This window comes from Atractosteus spatula, chromosome 13 (genome assembly GCF_055471065.1).
Source record: "Atractosteus spatula isolate fAtrSpa1 chromosome 13, fAtrSpa1.hap1, whole genome shotgun sequence".
Taxonomy (NCBI): domain Eukaryota; kingdom Metazoa; phylum Chordata; class Actinopteri; order Semionotiformes; family Lepisosteidae; genus Atractosteus; species Atractosteus spatula.
The window spans coordinates 32,656,403-32,678,017 of NC_142718.1; the positions used below are offsets into that span (position 1 = coordinate 32,656,403).

General features: G+C 35.8%; 1 protein-coding gene across 1 annotated transcript; it reads right to left on the reverse strand.

The window, feature by feature from the left end:
- Positions 1–615: 615 nt before the first annotated feature.
- wnt10a (wingless-type MMTV integration site family, member 10a) lies at positions 616–18,668 on the reverse strand. Its single transcript, XM_088930419.1, has 4 exons — positions 18,293–18,668; positions 16,356–16,618; positions 12,479–12,852; positions 616–2,470 (listed from the first exon to the last, which is right to left on the reverse strand). Exons 1-4 carry the CDS (start codon positions 18,352–18,354, stop codon positions 2,003–2,005), a joined length of 1,167 nt encoding a protein of 388 aa, XP_088786545.1. The 5' UTR covers positions 18,355–18,668; the 3' UTR covers positions 616–2,002.
- Between the last annotated feature and the right edge of the window lie 2,947 nt (positions 18,669–21,615).

Sequence of the window (21,615 nt, forward strand, 5' to 3'; positions counted from 1 at the left end):
TGTGGTCTTTAACAAAAGTAGTTTTTCAAATTCAATACATAATGATCAAAAGAAACAATATATTAAATCTGTAAATAAAGGACAATTATACAGAAATTGATTTACTACATCGTGGAGAGACTAATGTTAATGTCAGAATGGTATGCATATTTATTTTGAAAATACAGGTCTCACTTTATTAGTCTTTTTATGGTTGTTGGATATGTACCAGCCTTTTTGATCCAATTTCAAATAGGAATGTTACCGTCTATACAGCTTTAAGTGAAAAGCAATTACCTTTTCACAGACATACAGATGAGCAATACAAATATGGGGATCTAATGAATTTTGGATTTAAAAGGCACTACATTTTTTTTTAATGGTAAACATTTTATATTTTAAAATTGGATAGATTTTAAAATTTCATTTAAATATATATGTAAAGAAATATTTATGTTTTGCAGTATACAACACACTAACTGTATACTTTACATTTAAATTTTTAAATGTCATAAAGTACTGCTACGTTTATAAGCCAAACATGATAAAAATTTGTATTAAAACAAGGACAATATTTATTTTCCAAAAACGCAGATTTGGATCATTTGTTTATGAAACAACACCATTTAAACATTGTCACCATTTAAATCCCTTTAATACTTACCAGTATTTTCACTCAAGACATTTAGGTTTACAAATAATAGGTTGTTCACAAAATAAAATAAGTTATAGTACAATAAACTTGACAAAGTGAAAACAAAAACTCATACAATGATGAACTGTTCTCTGAGGCATCATGGGTTTTTTTAACCCACCAAACTCTGTAGTCCATTGCTCAGTTTTTACTGCAGAAAATATGTCAAATAGCTGTGCAAATGATTAAATTGCATAACAAGGACACGTGCTCACAGTCCATAGACATAGATCCTGTTTTCTTGAATGTCTTTGATATACAGAGTAACTATATAGTTACATCCAACAATCCCTTGTTTATTATTCCCAAATGGTTACACATTATATCGGCAAAATAAAGGTCACGTACAGTACAAACCAGGTTCCATGAAAGGCAATCCCAGAACTCACAGATTTTGCCACCGACAGGTTACTTACTTCATTTCTGTACAATAAACGTCAACAGGTATTATGTAATCTTAGAGAGGAACTGTATGGAGAAATCTTCAAAGGGAAGATGCCACATCTGAAACTCTGTATCCCTGTTAAAGTGGAAGAAAGGTCCGAAGTCCCATACTAACACATTCATCTTTCATGTGGGGTTAAATCTGCAAACTCTGAAACTGCATTTCTCAATAGCCTGGCCATCTACACGTTTAATTCCATTAAAGCAACTGGGCGCATCAACTAACTTTCAGAGATTTCCTGAACAAAGCTTGATGCCTTGGATAATAAACACATCTGCCAAACTAAAAACAAAAACACTTTGGTGACAAAGTATGGCAGTACGTAATTTAGCTTCTATAAATGCCTTCTAAACAAATACATGTGGTTTATATTTGTGTGAATTTATTAAATTACAGGCTTTTGTGTTGGGGTGTTGGGAATACATTACAAACAAGGAAGGCAGATTCCATAGATGGCCATACCTGCTGTTCTATGTCTGCTTGTTTAGTCATATTCCTCTTTTACAGTATCATAATCCCAGTCCATTGCTTTGTAAAATACATGTTAAGTACAACACCTTTCAACAGTTATACATTTTTTTCATTTTAGAACCCTATTTAAATACTAAGTAGTGCTCAGTTCTTGATAAAAAGTATTGTTTTATTTAAATTATTTAACTTAAGAACACTTAAAAAAACACAGTGCAGATTTAAAGAATCAATCCATATTCTAGTGTTATAATTCATGCTGTGTACATTGCACATGTACTTTCCATTTGCACATGTTCCAGTCATATTTTGTGCTTCCAAATCTAAAAATGGAAATGGCAGTCCACAGCAAAGGAAAGAGTGTCTAGCAGTCCATACATGTCACTTCCCTTGGTATGAAATGTTTTTTTTTATTACTATTTGCAAACACTAACCCATTCTGTTATTCTGCACTCCTCACATACGACATAACAACACCAGTGAAACTTGCAATTGCACCTTTCACTTCTGGTCTGCTGCAAGATGTTATGCCCTCTTCCACAGCAGAGACTTTCACAATTGTCCATCTCTGTGCTGGTTTTATTACAGATTCTTCCCTGTGTCCCAGCAGAATCCGACTCCGGCTGTCTCTCGCAAAAATCGGGCGACTTTTCGAAGTAGACCAGCTCGTTGATGCTGGCCCTCCGTCGATGTGGCGGGTGGGCATGTTCTACCTGGCCCGTGTTTCTGTTGTGGGCTTTGATTAGTGTCGCTATCTTGAACCTCTCCTTGAGAAGGGACCCCACAACTCTGAACTCCGGCGTAACCTGCCAACAGGTTTTTAGCTGACAGCTTCCCGATGTTCCATGGCATTTACATTTCCTCTTCATGTGGTCCATCACCACCTACAAGAATAAAACAAATTGGCTGTCAGAAATCGAGCCCACGTATTTTTATTTTATTATTCAAAGTCAGAAAACAAAAGTTGTGTGAAATGTGCTGCGCTGGGGACGTTGTGTGTGCATTGAAACCAATTATTTTGTTATTCCTCCTTCCATGTGCACTCATACAAAAAAACACACTGCAGCTGAAGATGTTTCTCCCGCTTCCTAAAACTCCAGCTCTAACAGCAGCATAGTCATCTGTCAGCATCAGCTTTAAACTTTGGGATCCGATTACTCACAGGAAAAGGGGGCCAACCTCAGCAATGACAGATCATGGAATACGAACCCCTATCAACAAGGAAAGCAAAATCAGTAGCACACCTTGAGAGCACTATTTCATTTTACGCTGAACACTGACTCCATCAGTCTAAATGATTTTGTCAAGAGGAAATACACATGTGACACACAACTGATAAAGTCCTTTCCTGTACATAAAAAAGTGGACACTAAGTTCTTCAAGGCATGATTGCTTAAGGATATTTAGAAGGAAACTAAAACGGATTACGGAAATGTTACTTATCATTTTTTCTGACACCCTTCAATTCTTTCTGTGTCTCTCCTACCCATTTTAGGATCAAAGTGAAGATTCAGAGAATATTTCATCCATTGCAAAAACAAGTCAAGGTCATTTAAATAACCAGCTTGTTCCTTTCCATTACATTGGGTTTCTTTCAACGAATGCATTCCTCCACTTCATAGTTAGCATGTTGTGCTTTATTGCCTTTGTTGGGAATAAAGGCCATCTTGAAGTTTTGCCAATTATAGTGTAATTACTCATGGTAAAGATCTGTAGGTGTAGTAAAATACAATTAAGAATACCAGACTTCAAGAATACCAGGCTTTAATGGGTGTTACTACATATTGGGAAATTTAGTGTTAGAAACTTTAAATGTGTCAAAAAAGCGATGAATAGAACTCCTTGTCTCATCCATTAGGAATGGTAAGCGTGATAAACATCAGACTCAGTCTCACTGAAGCCAAAGCTAACATTAATTCATTGTGATGAACAACACAATCATCACCCTTCTGAAGAGGTGCTGAATGTCTCTTTTAAGACTGCTTGCATCACATGAGTTCAGTGATAATTCAATCATACTCTAACAATAAAGTGACTGATATGGACAAAACAATATTAAAAGTAACAAAGTCAGAACAGGGGAAGAACATGGCTTTCGTAACCATTTCCTGCCCAGTGTGTAGTGAAAAGAGAGTCAGAAGCACTGTTATTAAAGGGTTGTTGTGGTTGAAACTGGTTTACAATTTATTTCTTTTTAATTACCAAGCCACCTTCAGCCTCCTCAGACATCACATGTTTTGCCTTGAAGGCAGGAAGAGTGGCTGTGAAGCAATAACCAGCACCCTGGCCCTCTAAACCACAAAGGCTAAACCACTGATCTAGTATCACAGTAGTAGTAGCTGTTGTTGTTGGAGGTGGGGTGCTGTTAGTTACAATGAAAGTAGAATTTTCTGAATGGGAAGATGCCATTACTTCATTATGAATATTTATTATTCATTGTAAGTCTTTTGAAAATCATAAAGGTGGTCACCATAAGTATCACAGAAATTCCTATGAGATTGCTATCCTATACTGCACATAAAGGTTTTTTATGTACAGTACTCTGCGGTAGATCTTTTATTTCCCTCCAAAGCAGGTCTCTTTACTCCTCACAATGTGCCATGCTAATAACTAGCAAAAAACATAACACGCAGTTTCTATTATTTCAGTATTTATGAGCATAAAAGTACTAGAAGCATATTAAAAATGTTGTTTGTGGGAAGAATGGGAGGGAAAATGATAGACCAATTTTATAGATAAAATAGTATCAACATCAAAGCCATCTTAAGGGCAAATCTACCTTAAATATAGACCATAAAGAGTATTAAGTTCTGGTGATTAATGTACTCTTTCTCAAAAAACTTTGTTTCTCTTAAACTGACTATGGGCTGTTTTAAAAGTACTGTACATGTGTAACAGAACATCTGTCTGTCACAGAATGCTTCCTCTGATTTGGGGTCTAATCTCCCAGACATTCTGACTAAGGGAGTTCTTTCGACTGCCTGTTGTATTGTCTTAGAAAATTAAGAATGCACTGAGCTATTCCTTAAAGGCATGTACTCATTATAGAAAACGCATGTTTACAACTCACTTTCCCCCACTTATTAAAACCAAACAGGATACACATTTTACAAGAAAAGATTTAATATTATTTCTAACAGAAAATAGGCAATATTTTAATAAAGGCTTAACATGATTTGACTTCTAGGGTTATGTAGGTTTTTATTAGATGTGGGAAGAATCACTTGAAGTAATTACTGAATAATCAGTGGTTGAAGAGCGGTTACAAATATACAACATCTGGCCTTTCCTAATTGAAGAACATAGGGAAAAAAAGATTCAATAAACTGAGTCCCGAGTAAGATCAAAAAGAACATATTGGTGGCATACTAGGACCATAGGCAATTTATGGGGCCTAAGCATTATAAAGGTTTACTTTCTTTTATATCTAAAAAAGAGGGCCTAATCCTTTTGTCATTGACATTTTTCAGAACACATTTATTATTAATTAGCTTTATATATGCAAAATCTTTATATAATAACAGCACTCATGTCACAACCTGAAATGTTCATGGCACTGTGTCCAAGTACAGTATTTATCTATATTATGGTCATGAAAGTGGTATGTTTGTTTTTTGGAATTAGCAATTTATTACAAATGGGAACAATGGAAAAGACTCCCAAATGTAGACGTAGTCATAAAAAAATTGTGTGGGGCTGTCCTTCTCACAACACATCGGTTATTTTTGTGTAGGTTTCAGCTTTCTTTATAAAGTTCAAAGCCATGTGTGTACAAAAGAAGTGACCTGAAATCCAAACCAAGCTGTTTCCACATGAAACCATTGAGTAAACCAGGATGAGTGTTTTATACCTCAAAATTGCCTGTGAAGATGTATTTTCCTATCTACCATAGTAAGAAATATTAAAGGGGAATGGTTACAAATGAACAGAATCATTAAAAATAACTGGGAAGCGAAATTTCGCATCATTTTGATTCCTTAATCAAATGTACTCAGTTCAACACAAAGATGCTTTGGTTTTCAATCTGAAAGGTCCTGTGTTCCCATAATTCACTTGTGAGATCCTGACAAGGAAATGTTGCCATGATGCCATCCTGTTTTAAGGCTTTAGGTATTAATTGGTATAGTTAGCTGAAAGCAGTGCAAATATCACTTTTACTATACATGACTGCTCTTTACATTTGCGTGTGAAAGGAAGACAAAGGCATAACATTTCTTTTTGTTGCAGAGGAAATGAAAGTTATTCCTGCAGTCAATAAACTGCAATCTGTCCATGCACAGGTCTTTATCAGTGCAACCTAATTGGTTTTGGCAAGATTATGTTTTCGGTGGTCTGTTAACCCTTCAAAATTAACTCACAGAAAACAGACAGATTTCATATTTCCTTTAAACTAAGAAGCATTACTGTCACCATTTGCATATATGGTATACATACCTTTTATTCTTGTTTATCTACACAAACAAAATATTTAGTTTTATTTGTGAACATCTGGCAAATTAACATTTGTTCAGAATAAATTTATCTCACAGTTTTCATTGACTGTGACAAAATGCCCCTTGAAGTCTTCTACTCCAAGGTAGGATCTGGCTGCAGTTTTCTTTTAGAACTAATTTTCACCCGTCTTTTTCGTTGAGCGACAGCTTTCATAATAGTGTCATACAAGAGAAATGTGTTGTTACTTCAAAAATAATGTTTAATACATTAAGCCAATTTATTCATTTTGGGTGGAATTTCCCCATTTTCAGTGTCTCTTCACTTTGAGAAATTTGACTTAAAACTCTATTTTGGGGAAGGAAGGGCGAATCTCTTTCTACTTTCCGCCTTGTTTGATGTTTCCAATCTTTTGCTCAGTTTAAACATCTGTTTCCAAACAGCCAGCAGCCACTAATTAGTGCTTTTAACAAGACTCGACATCGTGAGAACCAGAAGGTGGGCATGAAAAAACATGTAAAAGCCCCACTCAAACGGTCACATTCTTGCACAAAAAAGGGGATTTTTTTTGGTGGTGGTGGTACGTCTGTGTAGGGGGGGGTATTATACAAGACCTTGCCTGTGGATTGTTTTTTTTTTCTTTTGGGGGCTCCTTCATTGTTTGAAGTCATCAAGGTGCTTTCATGAAAGGTAAGCTCCAGATTTGAACGTTATCTCTATTTTTACAGTGGCACTGAGATACAAAAAAGATAACCCTGTTTTAATTCAAATTATTTTTTGAGAAACAAACTGCCATACGGTAAATTACACAGAACAGAGGTGACATGCACTGTGATTGATTTCATGGGTGGAGAAGGGGTGTAACCTTATATCAAAGTGAAGCACATGATTCAAGGATACTGTGGGTTGCCTACATTCTGCTAATCTTTAGGCCAAAGAAATGGTATTGTTTAACACTTCAAAAGGTTTCATACATTTTTTGAGGAACAGTTTTATTTACAAATACCCCTGGCCTATACCTGCATTTTATAAGGGTAGCTCAGTACATAAAACAACCTCCAACAAATGCCATCCCCATTGCAACACACTTTGTTTCGATTACACTGGGTTCGTGACCTTCAACCACACTACACAGAAAGCAGCATCTGCAGTAACTATGTCCAAGACACTTGAGTGCCAGAAATAAAATACAGGGACTTTTTTTTTGCTAGGTATTAGATAGTATGTTACCCAGTAATCACATTCATTGGAAACAAAATACAATCAATGAGTCAACTCAAAATAAAAAAGACAGCAGGAGTCACATGCAGGATTCCTGCAGGCGTGTTTTCCACTCTGCATGTAATGTCACTGACTTAAGGATATTGATTACTTTCATTCTTTATTATGTGACACTGCATTAATAAACTATAAATGTACCGAATAAGACGTGCCAAACTTCTCGGTTACAGTAATTCCTGCAATTAAAATCCACTCCTCTACCTCAGCCCATTGCCTCGGAACAAAGTACAGCATGTTTTCTCTGTTACTTAGGTTTACATTCCTGAAAAAGTGTTTCTTTTAATGCAGCTATATTTCTTTTGATTAGCTCCCATTTTGATACCCTGCCAGCATTATGACATCCCAGTAGCCTATACTCTTTTCCCACAATGTTAAATTAACCTTTGATGCCAAATACATTTTCTGGCAATCACAAAAGCATATTCTGCCCAAACAATGCAGCTATTTTCTGATTCATTCCACCTTAATACCGAAGCTTATCGTTAGCAAGCTTGGGATTTACATTATAGATTTCTTCTGACATCACTTTGATTTATTGCGTTTTCTTTTTTAATTATTATCTTTCATATTCTGTATACTCAAATGAAAGCAAATTGCCCTGTCTTTTAAGTGAGTAGCATTTGCAGTAAGTTCAGATTCATCATAGAAGAATGAGGTACATGCTAAATAAAAAGATACTTTAAAACCTCTATGAATTAAGAAAAAAAGATTTGCACTAAATAAATGAGGCCTCACAAAAATGCTAAATGTATACTTTTTGAATCTTTATCAAGACTAAGTACATTAGATTCAAATGGATTTACAGGCATTAAACATTCAACTGGTGGGTCTGAGAGACTTTTCAAAACAGAATAAGGATGTCTATTTCAAACTCTTATCTCCTCCAGCAGAAGAATATTTGGTGATAAAGAGAAACTTGTTAGAGATTTATAACTGAAAGAAGGAAACAACATTACAAAACAGCAGTTGATACTGGAAAGAGATCATCAGGCTAATGTGTTTGGCCTACACAGGGATTGTTCAAAAACCTTCATGTTACAATTAGACAGTTTTGACTGTAGAATACGAAAATGAAACGCCTGTGTGCATTATAGGCAACCCTTATGTTCTTACTATGGTAATGCATAACAGTTATAATTGCACTGCACTTTATCCAAACTAACGCAAATTCAAGCAATGTGTATTGTCACATAATATCTCTCCACTGGGGACAGGGAATACAGCCAAAATGAATTAGTGAAATGTCATTAGGTGAATTTAGTTTTCCTTCATCATATGCTATCTAGATGATTAAACTCATTGGAACAGCAGAGTCATTATCTTGTTCATTTTCTGTACCAGATGAACAACTCCACATTTTGTGTTTTGTCTAAACAATCACTAAATGATTCCTTTTCAAGGAAACCAAAAATAAACTCTGATGAAAAGATGTAAGACCAAATTACAAGAAGGGAAACAGTGAACAATGAGCAATTTAGCGCTCGTCTTGCGTGTACAAAAGCACTGTAAGTAATTTGGCTTGCTAACTACCGTTTGAGATGTGGGTGACCATTTTCAAGGAGAGATTGAAAAAAAATAAGAATCATATTCTGATAATCCACTTGAACAGATGATAAAGTATTAAAGAATATGTTGTATTTTTTTGTTTACTTACTACATATGATTGTTCTACCATAATACTGTGTGCATTTTAACAGAAATTCTTACACTTAACATTTAGGATAGAAGTTAACATCAAGTTTATCGATAAAAGTTTCACTGAAATGTTTTTACATAGATGTCTGTCAAATGTAAAAAAATGTGGGCATCTCTAGCACATACTGTAACTGTTACAAACACTGTATTGTACATCACCTACATTGGTGATATGCACTGCATTACATCACCAGTATTTTGGTGCAGGAGATTGTCCTGGTTCCTGATAAACAGGAAGCTGGGACAATATCTTTGTAAACAGACAGATGTTGGGGGCTGGCAAAATAAACCGCTGGCTTATTTCTTTGAAGCCCAAATGAATTGCAGTTACTTGAGGATTGGTCTCCCTCGCTCATTTCCTCTTTCTACACTAATGATACCATATGCACTAGAAGCCCTACCTTTTCTGTATCACAGCTCAGGATTAACATTAAAGCAAAGAGCAGCCACACTTCGACACACAAGGCAAGGGATGGATCATTTGATGTAGTGTATTCAGTGCTCGTCTGTGTTGTTCAGGTGCTTGGAAGTATGCTGAACACAGAGTTTGAAATCCAATGTCTGACCGCACACACCACACTAGTCAATATATAAGATGAGATGAAAGTTGTCCTTCCCAAGCTCTCTCTTTCAGTTAGCTGTCTTCAGCCGAATGTGCCTTTAGCTTCAGCTATGTCTCTCCTATCCATCTAATGCCATCAGCACCTTACAGAATCCAACTAACTTCAGTACCACGGCCCATACGACCGTACATGGCCCCACACAGCACTTGCTCTAGGTGATACAACAATAAATCTAATGAACTACAGTAAAGGCTTTCTTTTAAAAGGCTAGCCTGTCTTGCAATTAGATAATAATAGTTCCCAAGGGTTTGTTTTACATCTTGGAGTGTCTGTCATCAGTAGAGAAAAAAAGATGCGACCACAGAAAGACTATAATGCGAACTACATATCAAATCCGCACAGAAGACTTGAAGGTAAATTTGACATTGCACAGCGAAAAGCAAAAAAAGATACTTAGAGAGTCATACCCAAGAATGCCTCAGTAATGCGACGCTAACCATACTTTCTTGATAGTCTTCACTGATGAAACTTTAGTTTCCATATCAAAATAAGTAACCTTGTAATTATTAACGGCGTAAGGTCCACAGAAAATGGAAATGTTTTGTTATGCATAAGTGGTTCCAGTACAGCAAACTGACCTACAGTACATATACATGATTTTATACAATCCTGCTTTTAACACAAGAAGAAATTACCCATGAAAATGTTACAAACTCTCTGTGACTAAAACTCTCACTATCATGCAGTATAGAAACTGTATATTAGTGTATTCAGAAACTACAATGTGCTATGCACTACTGATGATAGTGACTCTAGATAAGTTGGTTAGAGGTCTGATATATTTCATTTAAGCTGATAGCAGTTGTCTAGTTTTTAGGATCACCTTTGGTTAAAGCAGGAATAGATCTTAAGTGTTAGCAGATAATACGTATATTATAGCTATGCTGTCTTCTTCCATGTTTCAATGTTTATAAACAATAAAACAATATACATTCTCTGCTGCTGTGCACATGCTAGAGACATAAGCAGACATGAGTTTCTCCTTTGTTGAATTCTGGGAATTATTATTTTTTTCTTAAAACACATTTAGATCCTTATTTTTGCTGTGGTAAAATGGTATTTTGCATTTTTTCACAATAATTTAATAAGACAGAGTAATCATTGGAGGAATCTGTCCAGAAATAGCAACAATGGAGAGGCAGCATTAGTGTTCATGATGGATAGCATTCTCTCCGGATCAAGTGCAGTCATGCATTCTCAGCTCTGCCTCGTACCCTGTGCTTACAGGAGAGGATCCAAGTTACTGGAATCCTCATCAGGACAAGCAACTTTCTCTTTACGGATGGACAGTGGCAGTACTTATCTACAATCTTGCATCACCACCTACAGGATTTCTCATCTAACTTTTGCTACTTCCCTTGTTTTTAGTCTTGTCTATATACTCAATACTCAACTATTATAACTGTCTTATATGTATACATAAGACAAATGTTACATGTATGTAAGAAAGTATTGACCAGGGTCAATAATTGTTATTATTGTTACTATTGAATAACACATTATTGACTAGGGTCCTTGTTTTATCAGATTCTTTTAAATGAAATTTTCACATAAAACTTTATCTGTATATGGTAGCATGTGCTGGCCAGCAGTGAGCATTAGGGGCTCGTAACTCTGAACCAGGCATTTATGGGATCAAATCTTGGGTTTTTGTACTCTTAAGCAAGGTACTTCACTCAGAATGCTCCCGTAAAAGACATACTACTGCTAAATACTGTAAATGGATACTGTCTAGGTCATCACTGAAATTATTTGATCATCTGGAGAACACAAAGGATTAAGTTAAAAAATAAAAAGCAAGGGTTAAACTAAAACAATAATATAACAGAAAAAAACGTTAGTGTTCTATGATGCAAATCAATATTGCCAAAGGCTATGTGACCGGTTAGCAGTTCAACAACTGTAAGTATTCTAAAACAAGCAGCCAACAACGCAAGGTTATGATAAAGCAGTGTGTCTCATGACTTCAAGTCAGTACACATCTTATCCAAATGTTCTACATGCAGCTGCAGAACCACTTAGCTTTCTCTAACATCTGTAAGTAGTTCATTTAATGTCCTCTTGTCTCGACAAATGGGCAGGTAGGCTATACTCTTTCCTAGGCATTTGTAAAGCAAGTATGCACAAATTTAACGACTTTTAGAAGCAGACATTGTCCAGTGTTATTCTGCATCACAGAATAACTTCATTCGGAGTAATACTGGCAAAGCTGTCAAATCAGGGTGCTACATTCCTCGAGGGATTCAATATGTATGGCAGAGTTTAAATTTTTTTCTGTCATATTAATTGACGTGAAGGCTGGAATTCTGTCCAAGAACTGAAAAATGTATGTACTGTAATAAGGACCTTATATATCCACCTCTCCTGCGCTGTGATGACAATGTTAAATATCTCCTAACCAATATCATCTATGAAATCCAGCCAAACCAGATGTGAGAATGAATAAACTGTATATTGCAATGCAATGTCCAACTCATGGAGCACAATATATCCAAGGAGGAATTTACAATTTCATTACCACAAATTATGGGAAATACAGTTGCTGATGTAACATAATATTCTCATTAACTTTATTTTTTTAGCTCTCTTTCTTTACTTGACTTGCTATGGATTGCCTGAATGTAACTGAATGTTAAATGTACCCCTGAAGGAGAGAGAACAGCTAAATCTGATCCCTCTTCCAGCACTTGCCGTCTTTGAAATTGTAGCTGTATAAGACTGCTTACACAGTCTGACAACATTAGGTAAGTAAAACTATCTGTGGTGACTTTGTAAGGCTATTGCTATAAAACGAGCATAAGCAATCAGTGAGGTCAAATTGAACTCAGCCAATCTGTAAAGAAGATGAGTATAACTTCTCACCTGCCTGCCAACTCTATTGTTGTGAAGTCTCATCCTTGCGTGGATATCCTTGTATGTTTCTCTTGAATCCAGAAAGTCCTTAGAAAACCTTTCTCCAAATTCCACATCGGGACTGCAGCCCCCCCATTCCCAAGAGTCCTGGGGCCCAGGGGCATCAGCTGGGATGTGCTCCATGACACCATGAACCATGCCTTTCCCTCGGTTTATGGCTTCAAGCTGCAGCCGGTTCAACTTGACCCGAAAAGCCTCTTCATCCCCTCTCCTTTTCTCATCACAGCCACAAGCTTTCAGCTTCCCCATGGAGCAGGCATTGGACACTGCATGCACCACACCTGCTGCCGCAATGGCATATGCAAAGGCACTCTCCCTGAAGCCTGGAACAGCAAGAGGACAACAGCTGAAGAGATGCCTTGACAACTGAGACATGGTGGAGCTCCACGCATTTTCCAAAAAGAAAATGAAAGAACTGAAGCTCTTGCAAATTGTGTCATCTCTGGAGGACAAATAAAAAACCTCTTTTGCCTATACAGAAAATTATTTTCAGGAATAAAAGCTAAATAAGCATCAAGTTGAGGAGAGGGGTGGAAAAACTCCCCAGGAAAGAAGTACACCAGAAGGAAGTGAGCACTTAGCCTGATCACACTAAACAGAAGGTTTATTGAAACAATCACAGTCTCTTGTAAGTGAGCAAAACTGAGACTTCATTCAGCACCTATTTGTTTCTGCTAATTTTCTTAAATTAGTTCTAGTTCATTACCAACAGATCAATGTTAGTTACAATCCCAACAATACTGTATGTGTATTCAGGCATCAGTGAATTCTGAAAATAAAATTAATACTTGTTATAGTGTGAAACAATTAAATATACAGCAATTTAAAAAAACAGATATTTTTTCTCATGTAAAACAATAAATAATCATTCTCTTGGTTCCCTTTTAAAAATTGTGTTGCCTGTCACTCAAGACATCATCTCTGGACATAAGCAGACACATTTTTGCTGATTGAAAATAAATTAATTAGAAAAAAACATGCTATTATTTGGTGTAAAGTCTGCTGGCTTTAACATGTATTAAATTAAACATACAGCTGTTTTCTGTATTTGATTTTCTTGCAATAAAAATGCAATACCTGATTCTGTGTTACAGAATGCTGTATTATAACATATTAAACTGGAAGAATCTCTGTTGAACATCTGTGTCTCAATTAATTAGCATATTCAATAGTTTTATGACTGGACAGCTCCATCAGCCTGATTCCCTTCTAGTCAGCACTTATAAAAGCGCCCTTTGAATGGCTCGTGTCTCCAGGCAAAATAGTCCCATCAGCTTAAATTCAGGGCTTTCCTGAATTAAGTTTGTTTAATCTCCTCAGTTAAAGACAAGACACATTTCACTCTCCCTTGTTTTCTGTGCCATTGATCTTCACAACTAATAACCCCTAACTGTGATACATTGAGGTCCTACAAAACATCTGTGCTTCCAGATCACCTTCCCGGACAGGAAGAATATAAAACAGAGATGCGAGAAAACCCTAAAGGAGAAAACTCCCCTGGATGTAACAAGGTCAGTTAACTTAACAAGAGTATGAGAGTCTGGGTATCTGTGACACACACGGAAGAAAGCTCATTGATACCTACATGTGAATGGTTGAGTTTACATTGGAAAATGCGGAAATTAAACTAGGCTTAATAATAATTAATAGTGATCACGTTTGCCCTTTTGATTTTTAGTTACTTGGTTTGAAAATTGCATGGAGTCTTTAAGTTTATCCATTTGCCACTGCATGGCCAAGGTTATATTCAAAAACATGGTGGAAACATGCAGCTAAAATGACTTATCTGAAAAGCACAATGAAAAGTAAAAAAGTCTGTGTTCAGACCTACTGTACATTGATATGTATTTAACATTGAATCCTTGGAATCTGACTGTGACTTGACCTGGGAAATTGGATTTGACCATAACAGGATCCACTCTGAATGTAATTTTTGGGTTACACCGTCAAATTTAAGACCAATAGACACTCTCATCAAATTAAATATCTATCAATAATATTACTTTCTTTACTTTAGGAAATGTTATCTTTAGAATTCTGGAAGATATTCAGAAGGATTCAGGTTAATTTCTTTTCCATCCATCATTAACTTTTCTACATAAGATCTTTCAATATTCAAAAATGTATAATACTCCTGTATAACTCTTGCCAGAGTTGTAGGAAAGAGATTTTTTGAATGAGATTAAAAAAGCATCAGTTTTATTGTCTTTCATTGTGTACATCACCATGTGATGGATTACTTGTTAACGGTTTACTCAAAGGAGGCCATAAAACAGTTATATCTCCTTTATAAACAGTACACAACAAAATATACCAACATACATAATCCATTCCAAGAATTTGTGTAAATGACATTATAAGCATGTGATTAATGATTGTTGGTATATTGTGCTGCGTACAGCTTATGAAGGAGATATGACTAGTTCAAGTAAATCTTTACCAAGTAATCCATCACATGGTGATGTACTGTACACCTTGAATGTCCATTAAACAGACATTTTTTCTCATGTAAAACAATACATAATCGTTCTCTTGGTTCCCTTTTCAAAATAGTGCTGCCTGTCACTCAAGACATCATCTCTGGACACAAGCAGACACATTTTTGTGTATTGAAAATAAATTAATTAGAAAAAAACATGCTATTATTTGGTATAAAGTTTGCTGGCTTTAACATGCATTAAACTATCCATGAACCCTCCAAGTTTGGAAAAAGATCCAGGAATAAGACTTTGAGAGCAGATTGGAACTTGCCACGCTGCTTTAAATACAGCCTCACCTAACCTCAGTCTTTTCTTTTGTCCAGTTTACAGAAAGCACTGCCCAATAATCTTTAAAAAGTTTAATCAAGTGTGAAATGCCCAATGTTTGGAATTTGTGTCATTAAAAAAATATACAGAACTTCTCCAAAGGCCTAAATATCTTAAATTTAGAAAATGTCAGGGACACTGTGGGTCAGAAAATGAATGATATTCAATTGACTTTGCCTCTAACACATTGGTACTCGTTCTATTTTTTTCATTACTCCCAGGATTACTTTGGGGGCGGATGGCACTTAAAAGCAGCTTAGAGACACTGACATGAAAATGCTGTTTTAGGTTTACTCTCAAACTGAGTAGGAGAGACTTGGAACAAATCAAACTAACAAATAATTTAAAGTGAGACGCACGCACGGCTGAGCTGATAGCTGAAGAAGTGGGAAAATGAATTAAAGATTTAAGAAATCTGTCACTCCAGGTTATAAAAACCTACTAAACAAGTTTCTGCTTTGCCACAGAGAGCTGGGAAAGTGCTGAAAGCAAATTCACAGCAGTTGCTCTGGTGAAAGGAAAAGCATTAGCCAGCTTGAAGAGGCCTATTCGATACATTTGAATGCATTTATATCTCAGTATTACATTCGGTGTTTCAATAAAATATAAATTCTTCATTAAAATCAAGGACTAGAAAAAACATACCAAATGTCTGTTCTAAAAATATGACATGAAATAGGCTTTGATGTTGTGTCTGATGTTATATTAATAAGAATTAAGGAAGTTAAAGAACATACTGTACAGAATTGTCATGTGACAGTGATTTATGACCATGCAAAAGTACCAGAAATAAATTAACAATATTTCAGTATGTTTTTTTCTTGCTAAATTTGGGACGTTGCCAATAAAATTGGTAAGCCACAACATGAATAATAACACAGTACATTGGAATTTTCAAGAATTAGCGTAACAATGTGAAAGAACCATTACGAGCTCTGATTTACTACTCTTTTGATAAGATCTTGTTTGTCCTTGGCAGGTTCTGGTGCCGTGCGATTTCTCGTTTTTGGGCGCCTTACCTCTGCTGAAAACGACACTCTCGTACGGAATCTTATTCCTTGTCTCGAGACTGGAGCAGTTCCACCTGTGACCTCTAAACTGGTGCTGGCATTCATGGATAGCGATCTGGATCCCTTGAATTGCAGATGCTGTGACATCCGGATTCCGCATGCACACATCCAGTTGCCGTCGTGTCAAACCAGGGAGAGTCAAGCACACCGTATTTGCATTGAGAATTGGATCAAATGGGATCTTCAGTCCCAAAATTTCATTTGAATCTACCCTGAAACACACATTAGAACAGCTTTTAAGGCATGCCCTTATGATCACAATTTTCAATCAATGCATAGCAGAGTTACTACACCTACTTTCTTTGAATAAACTTCTGATCTTTGAACACAGATTTCTGAGGAGTGAATTGAACTTCTTTATTTTTATTGTTTTTTGCCACCTACACGCATGTGTACACGCAAGCATGTTAACGTATAGGAAATACATGTATGCCCCAAATGCTAAAATAATTAATCGTCATAATTTGAAACAATTTGCATGAGAGTAACACTACTAGACATATTCTGTTCTTTAATTTACATTAGAAATACAATAACAATATTGGTCTGACCATTACTCTCAAAAACGTATTAGTATCTACATTCGAGTGCACATTTTATTAGAAACTGAAACATCAGTTCAATATTTTAAACTCACACCAACACTGTGTTTAAATATTTGACGTATTCAATTATCCGTTTTGTTGTCGCATTTGATAAGGTGTGCCTTTTGGTTTTATTTGTTTTGAATACAATAAGCTATTAAGGCATTTGTCAACAATGTGCGTGTTTTTAACCTCTTTAATTTGACTATGCTACAATAATTTATGTGAGACGTGTGTGTTGAGTTTATTAAAACATTTTAGGACTAGTGCAACGGAATATTGAAACGATCGCATTTAACCATTTAGTACAGGAAAACAACAACACACTAGTTTTGGCATAGAAACCGCAGACTTGGATGAGGACCTTACCTAATTATTCAAATGAATTCCTTACAAATGCTAACTACTGTACAGCCTCAGGATAAGGCTGCCCGTATCATAAAAATACGATTCCGCAATACCACTCAGCTTCATAAATACATTAAGAGATTAAATCTAAGGATGGAGCAAAACTAAATAGCCACTCTACCGCCCACCTAAGCAGAATAAAAGCATTAATTAAATCCCTTAGCTTGATTTAAGACTCTCAAGCTAGATATTTATATCCTACTTTATTTTTTTAATTACATTTAAAAGCACCGTAGTGGATGTTGTCATTTCATGCTCTCGTGCAACAGGGCACAAAACTTTGGTTACTTGCAGCTCCAGCACAGACAAGAAAACAGTTTTCATTAAGAGCACTGTTACTACAGGTAGCTTATTTTTAAAGACGTCTATGAGTACAGTGTAATGTAGTGATGCTTTCTATATTTATTTTTTATATTCTGAAATTAAACATTCTTATAAGACATGCATGATCCAAGGGACACGTTTTTTTGGGGAGACTACAGCAATCTCACTAGATGCTCGTTTAAACAGTTTTTAAGGACAGCGAAGACATTAAGTAGGCTTTTCTTTTACTTTAAATAGTTGAATCTGTCAGTGTACAGGTAGTCTACCACTCAGTTACCAGTCTGCGTGTTCGTGGTGTGCGTGCATATTTAGCACAGATGGAGCCTCAGTACAAAGTATGTGTAAAATTGTAACCTGTTTAGGAAATTTTAAGAAAGGGCCACATATTTCGTGAAAGTTACAGTGGACATTATAAAATAATAAATACGTTTGTATTAATTTTTGCAAAGTAAATACAGAAGCAGAATAAGACATTGCATAAAACATTACAGTGTTATACAACACCGGTTTACGTGTCCCTTTGGATATTAAAGGTAACGTGGAATGAAATCTCAGCTTTAATAAACTTACCTTTGCATAAACAAAGTCACAACCATTAACGAACGGAAAAGATGTGCTATCAAAAATTCCATAGTTTTTTTCTAGTAAAAGATGCGATCACTCTTCACTTTTTAGATGACTGAATTTTGAATGTTCTCTTAGGTCCATACGCTCAACAATGCTAGCAGTCGTTGCACAATGTAAATCAGATCCAATGAACAGTTCTTTGGTAAAATGCTAAAACACGTAACATTCTAATTATTAACAACCGATTTGAACAAAAAGGTAGAAGATAGAAGAAGTTTTGCCACTGTCTTTCTTTATCTGCAACTAATTTAAGAAGCACGACAGCTGGAATCTTCTTACGCCTGCCCTGTTTTAAATGATCCAACCTTGTACTGTTTGCATTTGACTATATCCGCACTTTTAGGACTAACCGCTCTCTATCTTTCGTCTCACGGATTTGTGATGTTTTGCATGTCCTGATAGCATTCTAAACTACACCACTTAGCACATCGCCAGCCCACTTTTACGTCATACTAAAGAATAAAGAGCTGCACCAGAACAAGTGCCGTACTAGAAGAAGCAGTTAAGATCCCGTAGATAAAGTGGCACGACTATGTACTGTAGTCTAGTTAGAAAGTGAGCGAGCGTTGTGCTTTTAGCAACAGCACTGTTGCTCCAGTTCATACAGGTGCACGCACTGTAAATGCACACAGCCTGCTTGTACAGGTATCTCCGTACGCTGTTAGCACCACAAAAATCCTGGCCCGCGGTAACGTCTCATATGCTCAAAGTATTAATGTCTTACTTATGAACGTTGCCCTACAAATATTTGAGATGTCAAGATATCCTTCGAAGGAACAAAATCTGATCTCCTTATTCATTCGGACCTACAACTACGGTAATGCTGCAATTGTTGCTTTTGTTACTGCTGTTGTTTGACTTGTACTGAAATTATTAATTGTTGTTGATGTATTGCAGCTTTAGAAATTTCACTTTATAATTATTGATAATCATCCCCCTATTTCTATAAATACCGTTGTTGTTGTTTATTTTAGTTCATAACTAATTATAACGTACTGTATATTTGAGCATTAAATTTAGATAAAACTCTAAAGGTTGGTACAGGTATTGGTAACTATTTTATTCCATACAAAATCAGCTCACAGCAAAACGTGGATAAAGCTGATTTTAAACAATGCTTTTATTTTTAAAGAATAATTACAATATACTTTTTTTAAATACATTTTCGATAGTATCCGTCTTCTAAGGGCACGACTAATTTCAGTTCTGATTGAGAAAATAATTTGTGTTGGCAAATCCCGAATCCCTCTTTGGCATAATATATTCCTAAACTATCTTTGTGTAATCCAAACTTTCTGCCTAACTCCAAAAAATTGAAAATGTCAGTCTTTTACTCACAGAATGCTTCGTGCTGTAAGGGCACAATTAACTTATATTAAAAACAAAAACAGAAAAACACAAACGGATCTCTCGCCCCTCAAAAAAATGATAACAGGACACTCGAAAGATGATTCATGAAAACAAAAGTATGACTTGTACCTTAACATAATCAGCTGTGTCCTTTTTGTATTCATTTAAGTTATTTTTTAGGTTAGTTTGTACTTTTCCTTCACGAACATTGCCCAGTACTCGTGACGTTCAGTAAGATTTGGAGAAATGTTTATTGCTTAGTCACACGTGAAGCCAGCGATGAGACGTCTCTCTGGTTGAAAAAAGAAAAAAGGACGGAACACAGATGAAACGCAACTGTTCTTTCTCGGTGAGACCTCAACCCCCCAGAGGACTTGTGCTGCAATTACAGACATGTTGTGGGTAAGGTGCCTTAAGAGAGAGAATTTAGTGTCTGTGGTGTCTGCTGGGCTCAACCGCTGTTTTGATGGCATTATTGCGACCGAGGTTCAATTGGTCGGAGATTAATATGAATAGGCTCTTAGCAGTGTTTTACACTACATACAATACAGTATGTAACTGTGATTGGTTAGAACGTGCCCTGGGTCTCACGAAAGTTGTTTTAATACGACATTAAATATTGTTGCGTAGAATGCAGATTATATAAATGATGGCATATGTAGGTCGTTAATGTATATGGTCAAATTATTCCTGTCAAAAAATAGTTTTGGTGTGTTTTAAACATCTTCAATGATTAAGTTCTCAATATCCACAGTAGCCCGATTTGCGGTATCCGCACCAACAGTACCTAAAAATTAGTCTAGAGAACCGACTTTTGGCAACATGCCAAAAATCAGCAATTAAATTAACGAAGGGAAGAGGGTGGATTTATCTTTTTGTTAACTGCCTTTTAATTTCTGTTGCATTCTTCGTGCTAGGTAAATACGTTTTCATTCCGTTATTGCCATCCCAAAATTGCGCATTATTGTAAAAGAGTCATGTAGGAATGTGCTTTTAGTCAATTTAAATTAGTTTTAGAAAGACGCCCATAATAATATGTTCACATAGATTACGTGGGAAACTTAAAGAAAGTCTGGATTATTTGTTAAATAATATCTGGCCCTTTAACACCATTACAAAATGCAATTAAGATATAAAAATATTCCAGTACTTGAGGATACAGTCACTTTTGTCTCAATAAAATGTATTACTGTCATACTTTTTTATATAAATATATGTTGTTCTTAAAAACAAGTCGGTACACTAAATTACAGTGTATAGTCTGTTTGCAAGCACAACCTGTTGCCCAGTAGGTGATATTGAACATTGAAATTTGCATAAATACATTGCAAGATAAGGTATTAAAAAGCAGTTTTCATCAATATGAGACTTTTAAATTAGGTGAAATAATTTTTCATCACCATGCTTGGGATGTTATAGTGCCTATTAACGACTGGTAATGAAATTCATGGGGAGAGAAAGCTGAATCATAATTAGTAGAGAAATATGTATAGGGTGATTTTTTATCACAAATTTTACCTACATTTAGAATACCAAATTCTATGTTAATCTCAAAGTTGCACCCCTCAGTTCTGAGTTGACCATTCATCCTCTTTTTCACATTTTGTAGTTCAGGGGCTAATTATAATGGAATCCAAATATTTCTCAATCTGTTTTTTTAAAGAGTACAGAGTTTGGGTCTGAGTACACCTGCCAGGGTACACCCAGGACTCTTTCTAAAAAGAAGTGCACTTAATCAATTCACCTTGTACTTAATTCACTTATACTGTATGTTCTGTTTGTGACTGTGTGTACTTTCTTTGCTACACAAGAAATAGGCCCCTGGGTTGCCCCTATCTTCAATATACCCCTTAGGATTTCAAATACGTGGGTCAAAACTCCTTTGATATATAATATACTGATTATATACACCGGTT